At 36.1% G+C, this 17,023-nt stretch overlaps 2 protein-coding genes across 2 annotated transcripts; one reads left to right on the top strand and one right to left on the bottom strand.

Annotated features, from left to right (window-relative positions):
• Positions 1-133: 133 nt before the first annotated feature.
• tfam (transcription factor A, mitochondrial) lies at positions 134-6,787 on the top strand. Its single transcript, XM_073828948.1, has 7 exons — positions 134-379; positions 707-834; positions 917-987; positions 5,021-5,170; positions 5,383-5,478; positions 5,757-5,813; positions 6,466-6,787. The coding sequence occupies exons 1-7, from the start codon at positions 294-296 to the stop codon at positions 6,703-6,705; spliced, it is 828 nt and encodes a 275-aa protein (XP_073685049.1). The 5' UTR covers positions 134-293; the 3' UTR covers positions 6,706-6,787.
• Positions 6,788-7,246: 459 nt separating this feature from the next.
• Positions 7,247-16,746, bottom strand: LOC141298423 (DNA-directed RNA polymerase III subunit RPC4). Its single transcript, XM_073828947.1, has 9 exons — positions 16,681-16,746; positions 16,157-16,325; positions 14,970-15,016; positions 14,655-14,803; positions 11,608-11,732; positions 11,416-11,518; positions 11,062-11,324; positions 10,456-10,608; positions 7,247-9,004 (listed from the first exon to the last, which is right to left on the bottom strand). The coding sequence occupies exons 2-9, from the start codon at positions 16,322-16,324 to the stop codon at positions 8,852-8,854; spliced, it is 1,161 nt and encodes a 386-aa protein (XP_073685048.1). The 5' UTR covers position 16,325; positions 16,681-16,746; the 3' UTR covers positions 7,247-8,851.
• Positions 16,747-17,023: the final 277 nt, after the last annotated feature.

The following is a 17,023-nucleotide window of genomic DNA, read 5'->3' on the forward strand; positions in this document are numbered from 1 at the left end:
GCAACAAAACAGTGCTTCCCCCCCCCAAAAAAAATAAACGATTATAAATAATTTGGTAAATCTTGCTTATTCCAAACCTACATTTAGAGCTAGTACTTCTATGAAATTTTAAACGAATATTTCTCCCATAATGCACCTCGCTCATATGGCAGATAGAATGGCGCCTTTACTAGAGGAGCTGGAATTGTAATTCCCAACCATAACGTTTATTTCAACACATCTTGTTCGTTTCTTGTTCTCACTGTGCATTTTAAATATCTAATTCATATTATCGGGAAGATCATAGCACGTGTATGATGGCTCCGTTCAGTTTGATGTCAGTCGGCGCTAATCTTTTGGTTAAGTCTTTGGGTCTGTTCTCGAGTGTATCTGTTGTGAGGTGAGCATGCTCCAAGTTTAAGGTTATTGATGCATGACTTGTTTATTAGTTAATGCATTATAACCTAATCAGTTTTATTTTAACAGCATATTTAAACGCAGCGACAATAGGGACCGCTATAAATTAATATGCTCACAATGTAACAGTTATACATGTTCATGTTACTTACATGACAACACTACACTAGCTCAGTAGCTAAAGCTAGAATGTAACATTTTTAAAGGTATAAGAAGCGTTTTGTAGTGTTTTTACAAAATATTAAAAGTATTAATAAAACTATAGCATCCATGACATATTTTGTGCAGTGACATTGCTTTGCAATTTTAGGTGTTCATGTGTAGCTCCAGTGTTAAAGTGTTTTAGCACCTCAACTGGGGGTCCACCCAAGAGGCCCCTGACAGGATACATGGCATATGTGAAAGAGATGCATCCCACCACCACCAGACAAAATCCAGGTAACATTTCATGACCACTACTGTATTCATTGCATTTATGATTTGTTTTGAAATAAAATTATGAACAATCTGTTTTGTTCAGGAGTCAAAAATGTGGAGATTGTCCGAAAGATAGCACTGCAGTGGAAAATGCTGACTCCTGAACAGAAGCAGGTACATTCTTGCTTTATATTTGTGTGTGTGTGTGTGTGTGTGTGTGTGTGTGTGTGTTTATATGTTTAGTTTATTTGGAGTAACTGTTGTGAAAAAGTTAAAAAATATATATCACCATCTGTATCAGAAATTATATTAAGGTTTAGTGTTTGACAGACTGGAATTGATTTTTAGGGCTGGGTATTGACACAGGTTCCACAAATCAATTCAATTAAGGAAAAAAAAATGTTGCAACTAACTATTACTTTAAACTTTTTTAGGGAACACGTTCAGTTATCATGATATATTTGTTTAACCTTCATTAAATAAGGCAATAAGAAAAGTCAAATATGTAGTACTGTGCATATAATTGGGCAAAATTGCAGCTAAAATATTAAGTGAAGTTTTGTTCTTGCATAACTATGTAAGTCTTGAATGGAATATAATATAAAATATTTAATAAAAAGTGAAATAATATAAATAATTATTTTAAATCTCTGGCCATTTTGTCATTTGGTTAATTGTTGATCTTAAAGGAACACATTTTGGAAAGAGGCTCATTCTCCAACTCCCCCCGAGTTAATAAGTTGAGTTTTACCGTTTTGAAATCCATTCAGCCGTTCTCCTGTTCTGGCGATATCACTTTTAGCATAGCTTAGCATAGATCATTGAATCCTATTAGACCAATAGCATCGCGTTCAAAAATGACCAGTGAGTTTCGATATTTGTCCTATTTAAAACTTGACTCTTCTGTAGTTATATTGTGTACTAATACCAGCGGAAAATGTAAAGCTATGATTTTCTAGGCCGATAAGATTAGGAACTACACTCCATTCCGGTGTAATAGTCAAGGAAGTTTGCTGCCGTAACATGGCTGAAGCAGGCGCAGTAATATCACACCGGTCACATTGAACTATGCTAAGCTATGCTAAAAGTGATATCGCCAGAACAGGAGAACAGCTGAATGGATTTCAAAAAGGTAAAACTCAACTTATTAACTCGGGGGGGAGTTGGAGAATGAGCCTATTTCCAAAAAAAGTGGAGTGTTCCTTTAAAGAAGTAGATCACACAAAAAAAATGAAATATGCTATAAATGTACTCACTTTAGGCCATCCACGATGGGGATGAGTTATTTTTCTTCATTGGAACTGATTCAGAGAAATTTAACATTACATCACTTGCTTGCAAATGGATCCTCTGTAGTGAATGGGTGCACACATTCGCTGCAGAGGATCCATCAGTGAGCAAGAAATTTCAGCTAATTTCCATTTTTGGGTGAAGTACAGTATGTCACAAAAGTGAGTACACCCCTCACATTTCAGCAACCATTTTAGTATATCTTCTCAAGGGACAATACTATAGAAATGAAACTTGGATATATTTTAGTCAATGTGCAGCATGTATAGCAGTATAGATTTATTGTCCCCTGAATTTCTCAATATACAGCCATTATTGTCAAAATAGCTGGCAACAAAAGTGAGTACACCTAAGTGAACTTGACCAAAATGTCAATATATTGTGTTAGCACCATTGTTATCTGGCATTGCCTTAAAGGGGTCCTATTATGCTTTTTCACTTTTTGAACCTCATCCAGTGTGTGGTGTGTATGTTTGGGCATAAAAAACATCTACAAAGTTACAAATCTCAAAGTCCACTCCAAAGGGAGATATTTAGTTTTAAAAAATCCCTTTTCAAGAACTACAATGAAACGACTCATTTGGACTACAGCGTTTGTTTTCCGGAGGCTATTATGTCACAACGTAAATCCCGCCTACTGAAATTCAATTCATTGGCGGGTGGGGGATTCGCCTAACTTTAGCCATGTATTATGGACAGCCGCTTTTGGAATGCTTCAGCGAGCCGCAGGTCGGCTCGTTTAAATGCAAAAGGGTGCGCGACCTGCTCCGGTAGCCGTGCTGAAGCCACACCGTTCACGCAGATCCGCTGCTGATGTAAACTCCAACATTGACTAGTGATCATCCGTGGACGCGTTGGCGCCGCGCCGTAGACGTGCAGTGTGTGGTAAGAGATCTATTCATCATACAGCGTAGATGGCTTCACTAGCCTTATGGTTTCAGGCATGCAAATAATTAAATACATTAACACAATAATGATAATATCACGTATTGGCAATCTCGCAGGCTGACGATAGGACCAACAATATTGTTTAGCGTATTTACTCACCCTTCATGCATCCTAGGTGTATATGACTTCCTTCTTTCAAACGAATGCAATCGGAGTTATATTAAATAAATTTTGGCACTCATACAACAGCATAGACTGAACGGGACGGGCAAGTGTTCCATCAGTCCAAAGCAAGTGTTCCATCACTCCGGAGCGGTCGGTAAAAGCCTTCTTTAGCGATCCGATGTGTTTTTGTAAAATATATTTAAAAGGTAAGAATCACTTAAATCTAGTTTGCTGCTTTGGGAAGGCGCGCGGCAGGGCGGAACGCGGTCAGTGCTGTTTACCAATCACAACGCAGTGGGACTGCTAACCAATCAAAACACATTTGGTTTTTCGGAAGGTGGAACCCGGAACTAATCAGCCGTTTGTGCCAGCCTGGGGAGAATGCTATTGTAATAATGTAAATTATGTCAAAAATTATGCATTTTTCGAACCACCAAGCATGACAGCATTTGCAAGTACACCCCAAAAACAAAAGAAAGACTTTGTAAAGGAGCATAATAGGACCCCTTTAATCATTCTGGGCATGTAATTAACCAGAGCTGCACGGGTTGTTTCTGGGATCCTCTTCCGCTGCTGGACGTTAAACACATGATGCTTCTCCACCTTATGCTTAAGGATGACCCACAGGTGCTCAATTGGGTTCAGGTCTGGAAACATACTTGGCCACCCCATCACCTTCAGCTTCCTCAGCAAGGCAGTTGTCATCTTGGTGGTGTGTTTGGGAACGTTATCTTGTTGGAAAACTGCCTTTCGGCCTAGTTTCTGGAGGGAAGGCATCATGTTCTGCTTCAGAATGTACTGTACATAATGGAATCCATGTTTCCCTCAATGAACTGCAGCTTCCCAGTACCAGCAGCACTCATGCAGCCCCAGACCATGATGCTACCACCACCATGCTTGACTGTAGGCAAGATACAATTTTCTAGGTACTGTTCACCAGGGCATCGTCACACATACTGGACACCATCTGAGCCAAACAAGTTTCTCCTCAGACCACAGAACACGGTTCCAGCAATTCATGCTCTTGGACAGGTTGTCTTCAACAAACTGTTTGCAGGCTCTCTTGTGAGGCAGCTTCAGATGAGGCTTCCTTCTAGGACAACGCCTATGCAAACCGACTTATTGCAGTGTGCAGCGCATGGTCTAAGCACTGACAAGCTGACCTTCTACTTCTGCAACCTTTAAAGCAATGCTGGCAGCACTCATGCATCTGTTTTTTGAAGCCAGGTTCTGCACCTGACGCACAGAACGAGTGCTCAACTTCATTGATTGACCCTTGCAAGGCCTGTTCTGAATGGAACCCATATTGGAAAACCTCTGTATGGCCCTGACCACTGTAGTGTAACTGGGTTTCATGGTGTTACTCAACCTCTAATAGCCTTGGCCATCTTTGTGGAGAGCAACAATTCTAATTCTCAAATCCTCAGAGTTGTTTGCCATGAGGTGCCATGTTGAACATCCAGTGGTCAGTATGAGAGAATTGTACTTAAAGCACCTAATTTGAACTGCTCTAATACAAGATACACAATTCTGTATGATCCTGTCAAGCTGACAAAAACATAAACATGATGAATAGGGCTCTACTCACTTCTGTTGCCAGCTATTTTGACAATAATGGCTGTATGTTGAGTTATTTTCAGAGGACAATAAATCGATACTGCTGCACATTGACTACTTTAAAATATATCCCAAGTTTCATTTCTGTAGTATTGTCTCTTGAGAAGAAATACTTAAATGGTCGGGTGTACTCACTTTTGTGAGAGACTGTATTTCTTTACTGTTATATCGGTCACTATTTGCTTTAGTTATTGGTATTGCAAAATTCCTCAGCCAGCTATTAATTTGAACTATGTGTCATTGGCAGCCATTTCAGAATGCATCTTTGGCCTCCAGGGAGCAATATAAGCTTGATCTGGAGAAATACAAAGCCCAACTGACTCCTGAACAGACTGCGGCTCTTGCAGTAGAAAAACGACAAAAATTAGCCAAAAGAAAAGCAATAAAGAAAAAGAAGGTGAGTTTTGCCTTTTGTCATTTAACTATTAGACCAAATCACCAATAAGAATCTCTACACTGACTAAAGATTATTTAATTCCCATTTAATACATTATATTTATGTTTGGTTTGTTTTGCAAAAATTCAAGTTTTTCAAAACAGTTGAAAACAGTTAAAAATGAAGTATTTTGATAACCGTTATAGTAAAGGAATATTGTACTTCAATTGCAGGAGTTGAACAGTCTTGGCAAGCCCAAACGCCCAAGGACCGCCTTTAACATCTTCATGTCAGAGCACTATGAGGAAGCAAAGGGAACTAATACACAGGTGAAAATGGACTTCAGTTCATGATATTCAAGACTGAGATTGTATACAGTATGCAAACATTTCTGCATCTAAAATATAGCTAATTTTACTGTTCAAAAGTTTGTTCAAATTTTAAACTGTAGTGTGTTTATTTTTGCATCTGGTGTATTAATATATTTGAAGTTCACAGTTTAACCTGATATATATTACAGATCATTAAAACCGAGGTGCAATTTAAGTAGTTTGTACACTGTTTTTTGGTTGCAACAAGTGTGTTTAATGCCATTTTTTCTTTCCAGACGAAGATGAAGTCACTAAGAGATGACTGGGTGCGTTTCAGTGCAGCACAGAAACAAGTAAGTCTTGCCTTGAGCATCACATGTAGCTCACACTACCATTCTGTTCAACATACAGACAAAATTATGGTCCCAAATTAAGAATTTCTTCACTTCTTACTTGACACTAAATCCTCTGCAATCGTCTTGTCAGACTCCTGCTATATGGAGCAGATGCTTTCAGTTTATAAATAGTGTCTGTCATCAAAATGGGTAAAATTGGTTATTTTAAATTTATGATTGTACTCCTTTATGATTGTACTCTTTTTGAATGAAATCAAAACTTTTATTCAGCAGTAACGCATTAAAATGATCCATGTTAATTTAAAAGATTTCTACTAATCTACTAAAAGCTGTTCTCTTCAACTTTTGTATTCGTCAAAGTATTTGAAATATTATATTAAGAAACTGTTTTCAACATTGATAATATTAAGCAATGTTCCTTGAGTTCTGTAGAATCATGTGACACTGAAAACCAATGTAATGATCTTGAAAATTCAGCTTTACCATCACAGAAACAAATTACATTAAATATATTAAAATTGCCTGTGGCAGTGTTTTCTGAGATGTCCTTTTCTGTGAAGGATACATGCTGCCTTAGGATTTTAGAATAACCAAAAGCTTACTATGTTTGTAAGAGATCCTTTATCTGACTTCACTGCTTCATTTTCAGATGTACATACAGTTGGCAGAGGATGACAAAGTCCGTTACAAGAATGAAATAAAATCATGGGAAGACCACATGGTAGAGATTGGAAGGGAAGACCTTGTTCGGAGAAAAGCCAAGAGAGTTATCAGAGCCAAAACCACTAAAGACACAAAGAAGAAATCCAAAATAACAGTGCTTAAGGCAAAAGCGCCAAAAAAGATGACTGGGACCGCAGTGAAAAAGACTGCAAAGAGCACCAAATAATGAGATGATGTGTATGACTCTGTTACACAGAGCATGTTGTACAAAGGCCAGTTCCGTCCTCAATAAAAAGCCTGTGCTTTTCCGTTGGTAGAGCTGCGTTTTTATAGTGTTCAAAGCATGAAGGTTTTTAAACTGTGAAGAGTCCTTCATGAAGTCTCGTCTTTTCTTGCTGGTTTGATTTACTCACTGTATCATGTAAACAATAGTTTAGGTCCTACCTATGAGTGTTTTTATAGTATTACATTGCTTTTAAGCTACTCAAAAACTTCTTGACTGGCTATGAAACATAAGACTGACATCAATTGCTTTTAGAATAAGTTTGTATAACATGCTTTAAAAGAGGACACCCTGTTTTGTATAATGTCTTTACTTACAAAATAAACATTTTAACATTTTCTATAAAAGCAACAGGAGGTATTTACAAAAGATTGCTACACAAGTTCATTAAAACGTTTACAATTTTATAAGTGTGCTAAGGCTAAAGTTATAGTTCACCCTGATGTGAAAATGAGCCATTTAATTGACCTCACATTCCAAACATGTTTTATTCTGTGTAAAACAAATTCAGATATTTTAAATAATGTCCGAGCTGCCATTTTCCATGCATCTTGAAGATTTTTCAAAATTTCTCCTTTATAGCATAAAGAGTAGGGGTGGAGAAAAAAACGATTCAGTCTTCTAGCAATTTGCATCGATTCACAGATTTCAAAAATCGATTTTCTAGTTAACATAATAATAAATATAGCAGAAATTATCTGGGTTTGAGCATTTAAGGCCTTCTATGCTGTTGCAAAGGTTGAACATTTTTTTGATAATTATTGACCAAGAGAGTCTACAGAATTGTACTGCACTGATTTTGAGTTTAAGTTTAAAACCTAGGACTAGTTCACCAAAGTATGTTAAATAATCTCAAATATTAAAAGAACAGTTTGATTGATAACAGTGATCCTAGAGGCAAAGCTGTTCAGAATGAGGAGATCTATCATATGATATGAAGATATAGTGTATATGTGAATATATGGACCTTTTATTGCGATTTTAGTTCTTTTTCAATAGAAATATCACATTTTTGACACATTTTTAACTGTTACAGTGCCAACTATGGTCCGATCTTCATGAAACTTTGCGTGCTTGTTAAGAGTTATTTGGTACATGTTTCCACCAATTTTCATAAAGTTTTGAGTTTTTGTTTAGGTTCTATAGGCTTTTGGGTATATGTGGCCACGCCCCATTTAAAAATGACCCCATTATAGCTGACCAAAGGACAAAATTCAACAATTTTTTTTGATAATTATTGATCTAGAGAGTCAGTGGTTTGATCGAGATTGGGTGGAACACCTATGACTAGTTCGCAAAAGTAGGTTTTTAACATAATTGAGAATAATTAATAAACAATTTGATTGACAGCAATGGTTCTTGAGGCAAAGTTGTTCAGCATTAGGGGACCTATCAAATGATATGCATACTGTGTGGATGTTTGACGTGATCTCATGATTACAGAGCCATTGAACTTGTTAGCGCCAACTAGTGGCCGATTTCTTTCAAAATTCTTACAGGCCTTTATGGACATAAAAAGTCGAATATGCCCATCGAGTTTCGTTCTGATCGACCTCTGTTAACCTTGTCAAATTGGTGTTTAAAATTCATTGGCAGATGGCGGCCATGTTTTTTGAGAGATGCCAATGTCCTCAAAGACACGTGTGCCACTTTGAACCAAGACACAGCATACCAATTTTTAAGTCAATCAGACCAACGGTTGCGTATTTATAGCCATTTATATGTTTTTTCCGTCTTATTGCACCACCAAGTGGCAGAGCTGCGCAAGTTTTTTTGTTTGACCAAAGATTGAGTAATGTAATGTAAGTAATGTGTACACATGTAAAAAAAAAAAACTGAAAATCATGACCCCAAGAATCAATTTAAATTGAATCGTTAGGTACCAAAAGATTCCCACCCCTAATAAAGAGTGAATAAATGACCGTTTTTCATTTGTGGGTGAACTATCCCTTTAAATACAAATCAAGTGACTTCAGATTTAAATAGTTTAAATATCTTAAAATGCAGTTGTCAACTTAGGACATGAAGCCTCACATTTAAAAACAGTTATTTACATGATAATTAAATTAAACATTCTTGTGGTATAAAATCAAGATTTGCTGGAGGAGCTAGGATCAGATGGCAAATTGGCTTCTTGAAGTAAAGTCTCAAAATCAGGTGAACACACCAGCTTGTGTGTGATGTTTCCGAGCACAGTCATGTCCCCTGTCAGGCCCTCTGACAACCGCACACACACAAGTTGCTGCAGAAACAAAAATGGGTGAATGAGATCTACAGTCCATTAAATCATCTTGGATGGCCTGAAGACATGTACCTTTTTCAAACAACTGTAATTTTTAGGTGACTATTCCTTATTATTTTTTAATAAAAAAACAGATCCAGTTGACTTTTGCATCAGCTGTGCAAAAACATAAACACTAAAATGCTACCAAAAAGCCTAAACCACTCTGACTTACTTTCTTCCATGAAACACAAAAAGGGTTATAGGTCACACTTTATATTAGGTGGCCTTAATTACTATGTACTTACATAAAAAAATAAGTACAATGTACTTGTGTTCATATTGCATTGCAAAACAGATTTACTGATATTCAGGTGGGATACAGGTAAGGTTAGGGACAGGTTTGGTGGTATGGGTGGGTTAAGATGTAAGGAATGGGTCAACAGAATAAATTTAAATGTAAATATATAAATTAATTACAGATGTAATTACATATAGGTATTTAAAAAATATAAGTACAATGTAAAAACATGTATGTACACAATAAGTTCATTGTACCAAATGATGAATTTAAATGTAAGTACATAGTAGTTAAGGCCACCTAATATAAAGTGGGACCAGGTTATACAATTGCATTGATCAAAAAGGCTACAAAACAACAAAATGTATCATAAAGTGGCCCATATGACTTGTTTGTTATACAGTTGCATGACAACTTTTATGATACTTTAATTGTGCTTTTTGACAATTTTGAGATTTACAGGCCCAGTTGGCACTTATTTTTATTACATGTAAAAAGTAAAAGAAAAATCATGTTTTAAAAGAACAGCAATCAAAAACATTCTGACTAGATGAAAGCTGAATAAAGAAGAATTAAAAAACTGTTTCATATTCTTGCATTATGTTTTGATATATAAACTTGCCATTCAGATGTCTGTTTTTTTTTTTCTTTCAGTGCTACTTTATTCTAATATGTGACCCTGGACCACAAAACCAGTCATAAGGTTAAATTTGACAAAACTGAGATGTATACATCATATGAAAGCTCAATGAAATAAGCTTTCTATTGATATATGGTTTGTTAGGATAGGACAATATTTGGCCGAGATACAACTATTTGAAAATCTGGAAGACTTCAGAGAGCAAAAAATCAAAATACTGAGAAAATCTCCTTTAAAGTTCTCCAAATTAGGTTCTTAACTATGCATATTACTAATCAAAAATTACATTTTGATATATTTACAGTAAGAATTTTACAAAAATGGAACATGTTCTTTACTTAATTTCCTAATGATTTTTGGCATAAAAGAAAAATCAATAATTTTGACCCATACAATGTATTTTTGGCTATTGCTACAAATATACCCCAGCGACTTAAGACTGGTTTTGTGGTCCAGGGTCACATATATTTACACAACTGATACTTTTGTATTTTGCCACATTGCATCTTAAAAAATTATGTTTTAACTCACCTGTAGGAAAGAAAATGCTGCTCCTTCTGAGACATCTAATGTAACATTTCCCATGACCAGCTGGACTTTACCAGACTTTCTAATTTGCAGTTTTCCAATCAGACCCTCTGAGAAGTCAGACAGCACAGGTACAGCGGCTTTATCAGGTACATCCTGAACAATGATATCATAACGGCATTAAAATCCTTCAGAGAACACTGAAAATTATATTAGATGTTAATAAACGAATGTGGTTTGCCTTCAAATGCTCATTTTGTGAGGAATTAAACACCTCGAATGTACAGTAGTAAAAAATCAATTTGATTTTGAATTTGGAAAATTGTAATGAAAAGTTAAACTTTCATCCTTAGGGTAAAAAGTATCACAATACAGTAAATGGAGTCAAACCAAAAATTATTCAGACACCAGATGTGATTTAAAAAAAATATTTTTTACTAGTGGATGCAGGAGGATAGAAGAATAGTTTGACTCTGAGATGTTGTCATGTTTTGTTCCATTTTCTAAACTATAGCGAATAAACTGTGATAATGTGAGAAATGTTAAAGGTGTTTAAATAATTTTTGTTTTGACTGTATATGATATTATCCCTTATAAATGTGAACTAACCAGAGCTTTAATTTGCATTGAGCGCTTGTCTTCGGTCTTGCCATCCTTTCTGGTTTTCTCTGGGCTTGAGGTTTTGGGTTGACCAGGTATGGTATCAGGAAGTTGAATAAACAGTAGTTCTTCTTTATCTGAAACACTCAGCTGTTGGAAGAGTTCTCCAACCGTTGGTTGCTGTGGGCATGCAGACGTGCCCCTGACTGGCACAGGGAATTTCTGCTCCGCTCGGGCTAATTTCAGTGCATTGTCAGATGCTGTCTCTTTAACTGCAAACATATCTTGGATTTAGTTCTTGAACAAAAACTAGCAACAAAACAAGCCACGTAAATGTTTCTCTTAGCATAAACTGTAACTTACATGAACTAGCTGCATCTGTTGACAGAAAGCTGCATGACTGATAGAGTGGGAGTCTGATCGGTCTTTGCTTGGGGTCATTTTTTAATCCAGGATCATCCAAAAACTGCTCAGTTAAACCAGGAGAAAACATTAAAATCCTACCAATTAACTTGCAAGGCTTGGGTCAAATGCTAAGCGATCATTGGTACTTACATCATCTCGTTGGAGTTTTTGTAAAATTTCGTTATCATCATCCTCGGTATTGTTCTTTTCTTTTTTAATGCATTTTGTGACAAGTGCAGGATCACAGTCATTTAGGTTAGAGCCGCTCCAATTACCTGCAATATCAAAAACAGACATCCAAAAGTGACGCACATTTGATTTGATATTTTAATTAAATACAAATATTGCCCTCCACAAATATTGGCACCCTTGGTAAATATGAGCAAAGGCAGCTGTGGAAATAAATCTGCATCGTTTAAACAATGCAAGTAAAACAATGAAAAGTGGGGGGAAAATCTTATGAAATAAACGTTTTTCTCTAGTTCACGTTGGCCACAATTATTTGGCACTCCCTAGAAATTCTTACGAGCAAAATATCTCTGAAGTATATTCCCATTCATATTTACTTTTTTTTTTTAGCACACCAGAGTGACTAGGAGCATGAAATTGTCCAGCCATGACTTGCTGTTGCACAGGAGTATAAATATGAGGAACACAAAGGCCAAATTCCCTTACTCGTTCCATCACAAGGAGCAAAACTAAAGAATATAATTCTGATCTGCTGAACAAGATTGCAGAGCTTCATAAACTAGAAAGTGGCTGTAGGAAAAAAATGCTAAAGCATTGAAAATCCCCATTTCCACCATCAGGCCAATAATTAACAAGTCCCAAACAACAGAAAATGTTACAAATCTGCCTGGAAGAGGACGTGTGTCTATATCATCATAATGGACAGTGAGGAGGAGTGTTTAAGAGGCCAAAGCCTCTTCTAAGATCACAGCTGGAGAACTGCAGACATAAGTTAAGTTTTGGGGCCAGAAAGTCTAAAAAAAGGTCAAATCGCCCCAACATCACCACATGTTGATAAGGAGGGTTTTAACAAAAATCCTGCTTGCTCATTCAAAAACAAACTCCAGCATATTCAGTTGTCAGATATGACTAGAACTTTAAACAGGACTGGCTTCTGGTCAGATGGGAAAAAAGAGCTTTTTGGCAGCAAACACTCAAGATGGTTTTGGTGCAAACAGGGATAAAAAGTACCCCATGTGTTCAATGAAATATGCTGCTGGATCTTTCATGTTGTGGGCCTGTCTTTCTGCCAGAGATCCTGGACATCTTGTTTAGATACATGGCATCATGAGCCGCTTTTCCACTATCGGGCCGAACCGTTCTCAATGCTTAACCGTTCTGTTCCGTGCCGATCCGGGCCAGTCAGCACAGATACGGTTTGATTTTCCACTGTGGTGCAGATAACGGAACTCTTTGGAATGTAAATACAAATGTGTCAAATCGTTGCCTTGGGAACGCAAGAGTAGACAGCCCCGCTTCTACTGTTATTCTCCTTTTGGACGCGATATGTATGTTTGAGTTTTTTATTTTTTCCCGGCACTGTTTTGAACTTTTCTTAATGCCCTTCTCTGCAAGACACTGCGCTATAATTTTAAAAACTTCGTTTCTTTTTGCACCCTCCAGCTGTTGTTGAATTTTTCTTTCTGTCCAAATATCAATATTAGAGCAAATGTTTCATCCACAGACCAAAGTGTCTCAGCCATTTATATTTATATTTACCGTATCTGCTTACTGCGCATCCGCTTAGCCATAGAGAAACTGGTAGCCAGGCAACAGCGTGGCGACGCCATGCACACGCATTTTACCAGCCCGGTTCAGCACGGTTGTCTAACCGTGCCGAGAATTCCGGGCCGAGAACGGTTTGTAATCGTTCCGTGCCGTACCAGGCTCAGGTGGAAACACAACTGGAACTGTACCCGACCGTTCTAAGAACGGTTCGGCCCGATAGTGGAAAAGCGGCTATGGTTTCTATCAAATACCAACAGAAAAAAAGTCTAAACCTGACTGCCTCTGTTGGAAATCTTATAATGGGTCATCGTTGGATCTTCCATCAGGGCAATGATCCAAAACAAACACAAAAATGTGTCACTGAGGACAAAGTGAGGATTCTGCCATGGTTGTCCCAGTTCCCTGATCTGAACCCTATAGAAAATGGGTGAGGCAAACAGAAGATGGAAAGCACCAACATGAAGCTGGGAATCTGAAGGATCTGGAGTTATTTTGTATGAAATAAAAATTTCTGATCTCTTGAAAGGTGTTTTCCAAACTCATCAGGCATTACAGAAGAGACTCAGAGCTGTTATCTTGGGAAAAGGAATTTGCAATAATTGGGTGGCAATAATTGTGGCCAACGTGAACTAGACAAAAACATTTATTTCATAATGAGATTTTTCCTCCACTTTCCATCGTTTTACTGCAATGAAAGGTTAGAATTTTGTGAATTTTTAAAATGAAAAATCAAAAGGTCGATTTAATTCCACATCTGCCTTTGCCCATATTTACCAAGGGTGCCAATATTTGTGGAAGGCACTTTATTTATGACCTGATGGTCAGCATTTTTATTAATTAACATATTTTTAGATCACACTGGTCACAGGTGCGGAGATGTACCTTGAATTTCAACAAGCTGAGTACTTACTAAAAACTCCCACAGATCATGTTTTCATGCCATTTTAAGTCTTATTATGACATAACAAAGTGGGTTTATCTGAGTGTGTGAGTTGTTTACTTACCTCTTTTATTCATTTTATTGAATTAGTCTTCCCATTAACACCGTAATATTGTTTATTCAGAATGATTCCTGAATGCGGAACGCATATGAACATGAAGTGACAGAATTTATCGCATGAACCAATCACAGCTGAACATAAGTCATATCCAGTTATATGGCGATGGAAGCATTGCCTCCTCTCACGTGACTTTCCCCCATTCATTCTCTTTTACCCCTCAAAAAGTCATGGCAACGCTTTAGGGGGTTTGTTAAAACTCAATGGGCTCAGGGGAAACGAGGGAGAGAAAAAGAAAAAAAACTTTTAAAGTTATATTTTGTAATACTGGCATTGTTTTAGTTTTGCAGTACAAATTTATTTATCTTCAAATATTTTGAGGAGGCACTTGTTCCCTTGCCTTCTCTGCAATACAGTTCTAATATAATGTCAGTAACTGATTGCTTTAAATATATGCTTTACCTAGCTTCCTGTAGGTGTCTGCTGGACCCTGCTCAAAGATCGAGTGAGACTGGATGACCTGAGGTTTTTCTCGTCGCCGTCTCTCTCTTTGTCTGTCTTCCCTCTCTCTTCTCTCTTTCTTTGGTGCAGTGTGTGTCTCCTCCTGTAACCTCCAGAAAACAAGTGATTTATGAAGATGTGTTAATCTGAAATGAGTTTCTGGTATTTAAACTTTAGGAGGAAAAGGGGTTGAATGAATTATTAAGTTTCAATGAGTATGAAATGTGAACACAGTAAGAATATGACAAAGTTGATAATGAGGTCTAAAATACTTACTCATCTTTAGTTTTGCGAACGGAGTGAACATTTGGTACAAAGGTTTTCTGTGGAGGGGAAAAAAAAAACTTAAATCGATATTATCACACAGCTCTATATGCAATACCAGTCAAAAGTTTTTGGTCAGAAGCCAAGCGTTTATTTATTTGATCCAAAGTACAACAAAAAGGGTACAATTTTGAAATATTTTACTATTTAAAATAACAGTTTTCTATTTGAATATATTTTAAAATGTAATTTATTCCTGTGATTTCAAAGCTGAATTTTCAGCATCATTAAAACAGTATATTTATCTGAAATAGAAATCTTTTTTAAATGTCTTTATCATCACTTTTGATCAAATATCAGCATTTTTGTATTTCAGATAAATGCTGATATTTGGATCTTTCTATTCATCAAAGAATCCTAAAAGAATGTATTCAACTGTTTTAATATATTGATAATAATAATAAAAAAATGTTTCTTGAACAGCAAATCAGCATATTAGAATGATTTCTGAAGGATCATGTGACATTGAAAACTTGAGTAATGATGCTGAAAATTTAGCTTTAATCACAGGAATAAAAAATTAATTTTGTAAATATATTTAAATAGAAAGCAGTTATTTTAACTAGTAAAAATATTTCACAATATTAATGCTTTTGCTGTATTTTGGATCAAATAATGCAGGCTTGGTGAGCATAAGACACTTCTCTAAAAAACTATAAAATCTTACTGTTCAAAAACTTAGTGTATAAAGTTGAATTTATATCTTTATTCACATTAATATAGTATACTCATTTAAAGCAATATATACTGTAGAGCAAATTCCAAATGCTTGATTGTTTATACCGTCACAAAATGTAAATTATATTATCATAAAACTCTCTATAAAGATGTATATCCAACTTTATTTGCATTTATACAGTATATATGCGTAAAACGCTACTATACAGAAAATTTCAACTGCTTAATTGTTTATCATCACAATGTGTAAACTATATTATCTATCAGACAGCTCTCCATGTAAAATTTGATATGTATATAAGATACTATACTGTAAACATTACAGTAAAATATATATTATTTTCTATAAAGCTGCTTTAAAACAACAAGTATTGTGAAAATAACACTGACTGCACTTCATCTATATATTTTGTGTTTTAAAAAAAAGTTAATGCTGAACCATTGACATTATAAAGTTCAACCTTTTTATATCCACCCAGGGTCAGATCTCTGGAGCGCAGAGTGGTCAGTCTGCCTGGCGGAGGTGGATTCAGTGATATTCGGCCTGGCAGTCCTTTACCCAGAGCAAATGATGTTCTGAAAGTGGCAGATGAGCTCGCTTCTGCATCCCCATCTCCATGTTCAGACATCCTGCCAAAACCCACAAACACTTAGTGAAAACACCAACCCTAGTCAGTTGCCTACGTAGACATTTGTTTGGGGCTGCATAAGTGATTTCTCAGACTGATACAATGGTAAAAAGAACATTGGAGAGTTATGGGTGCTGTATAAAACAAACGCTCATTCAAACGCAATTGCTGCGCGCTCACTGAGATTACGATTCAAGAAGCGCGCGCCTCCATTTTGTTAGCAACCTAAGCTATCAAAACAAAGCCTGTAATGCCAGTAAAAGCCATTTGCATGAGCGGATTTGGAAATGCGTGGAATAATGACGCAAATACGATTGTCTTGAATACATATATATGAAATTATAGATCGTACGTACTTGAAATTGGTGTAAACACCTTAAGTCATATCTGTTAAAATCGTCCAGCTGACAGCTACATCCCTGCGAAGCATCATGAGTCACGTGATCAAGATTTACCAAAGAATCTCAAGCCACAAAATAATTTATTATATTATATTATATTATGTACTGTTATTTTATCACGTTAATAAATAATTTATTTTTAATGCATATATTTTGTAAAAAAAAAAAATATATCAAATATATTTATCTCATAAGGTTTTATAATGTGTATTAATTGTCATTAAACTGTAAACTATTATATAACTACTTTATTATTCATATTAAATAGTTTTATACACTGTTATTTAATGACATTAAT

Source organism: Garra rufa, chromosome 22, assembly GCF_049309525.1.
Source record: "Garra rufa chromosome 22, GarRuf1.0, whole genome shotgun sequence".
NCBI classification, from domain to species: Eukaryota; Metazoa; Chordata; class Actinopteri; order Cypriniformes; family Cyprinidae; genus Garra; species Garra rufa.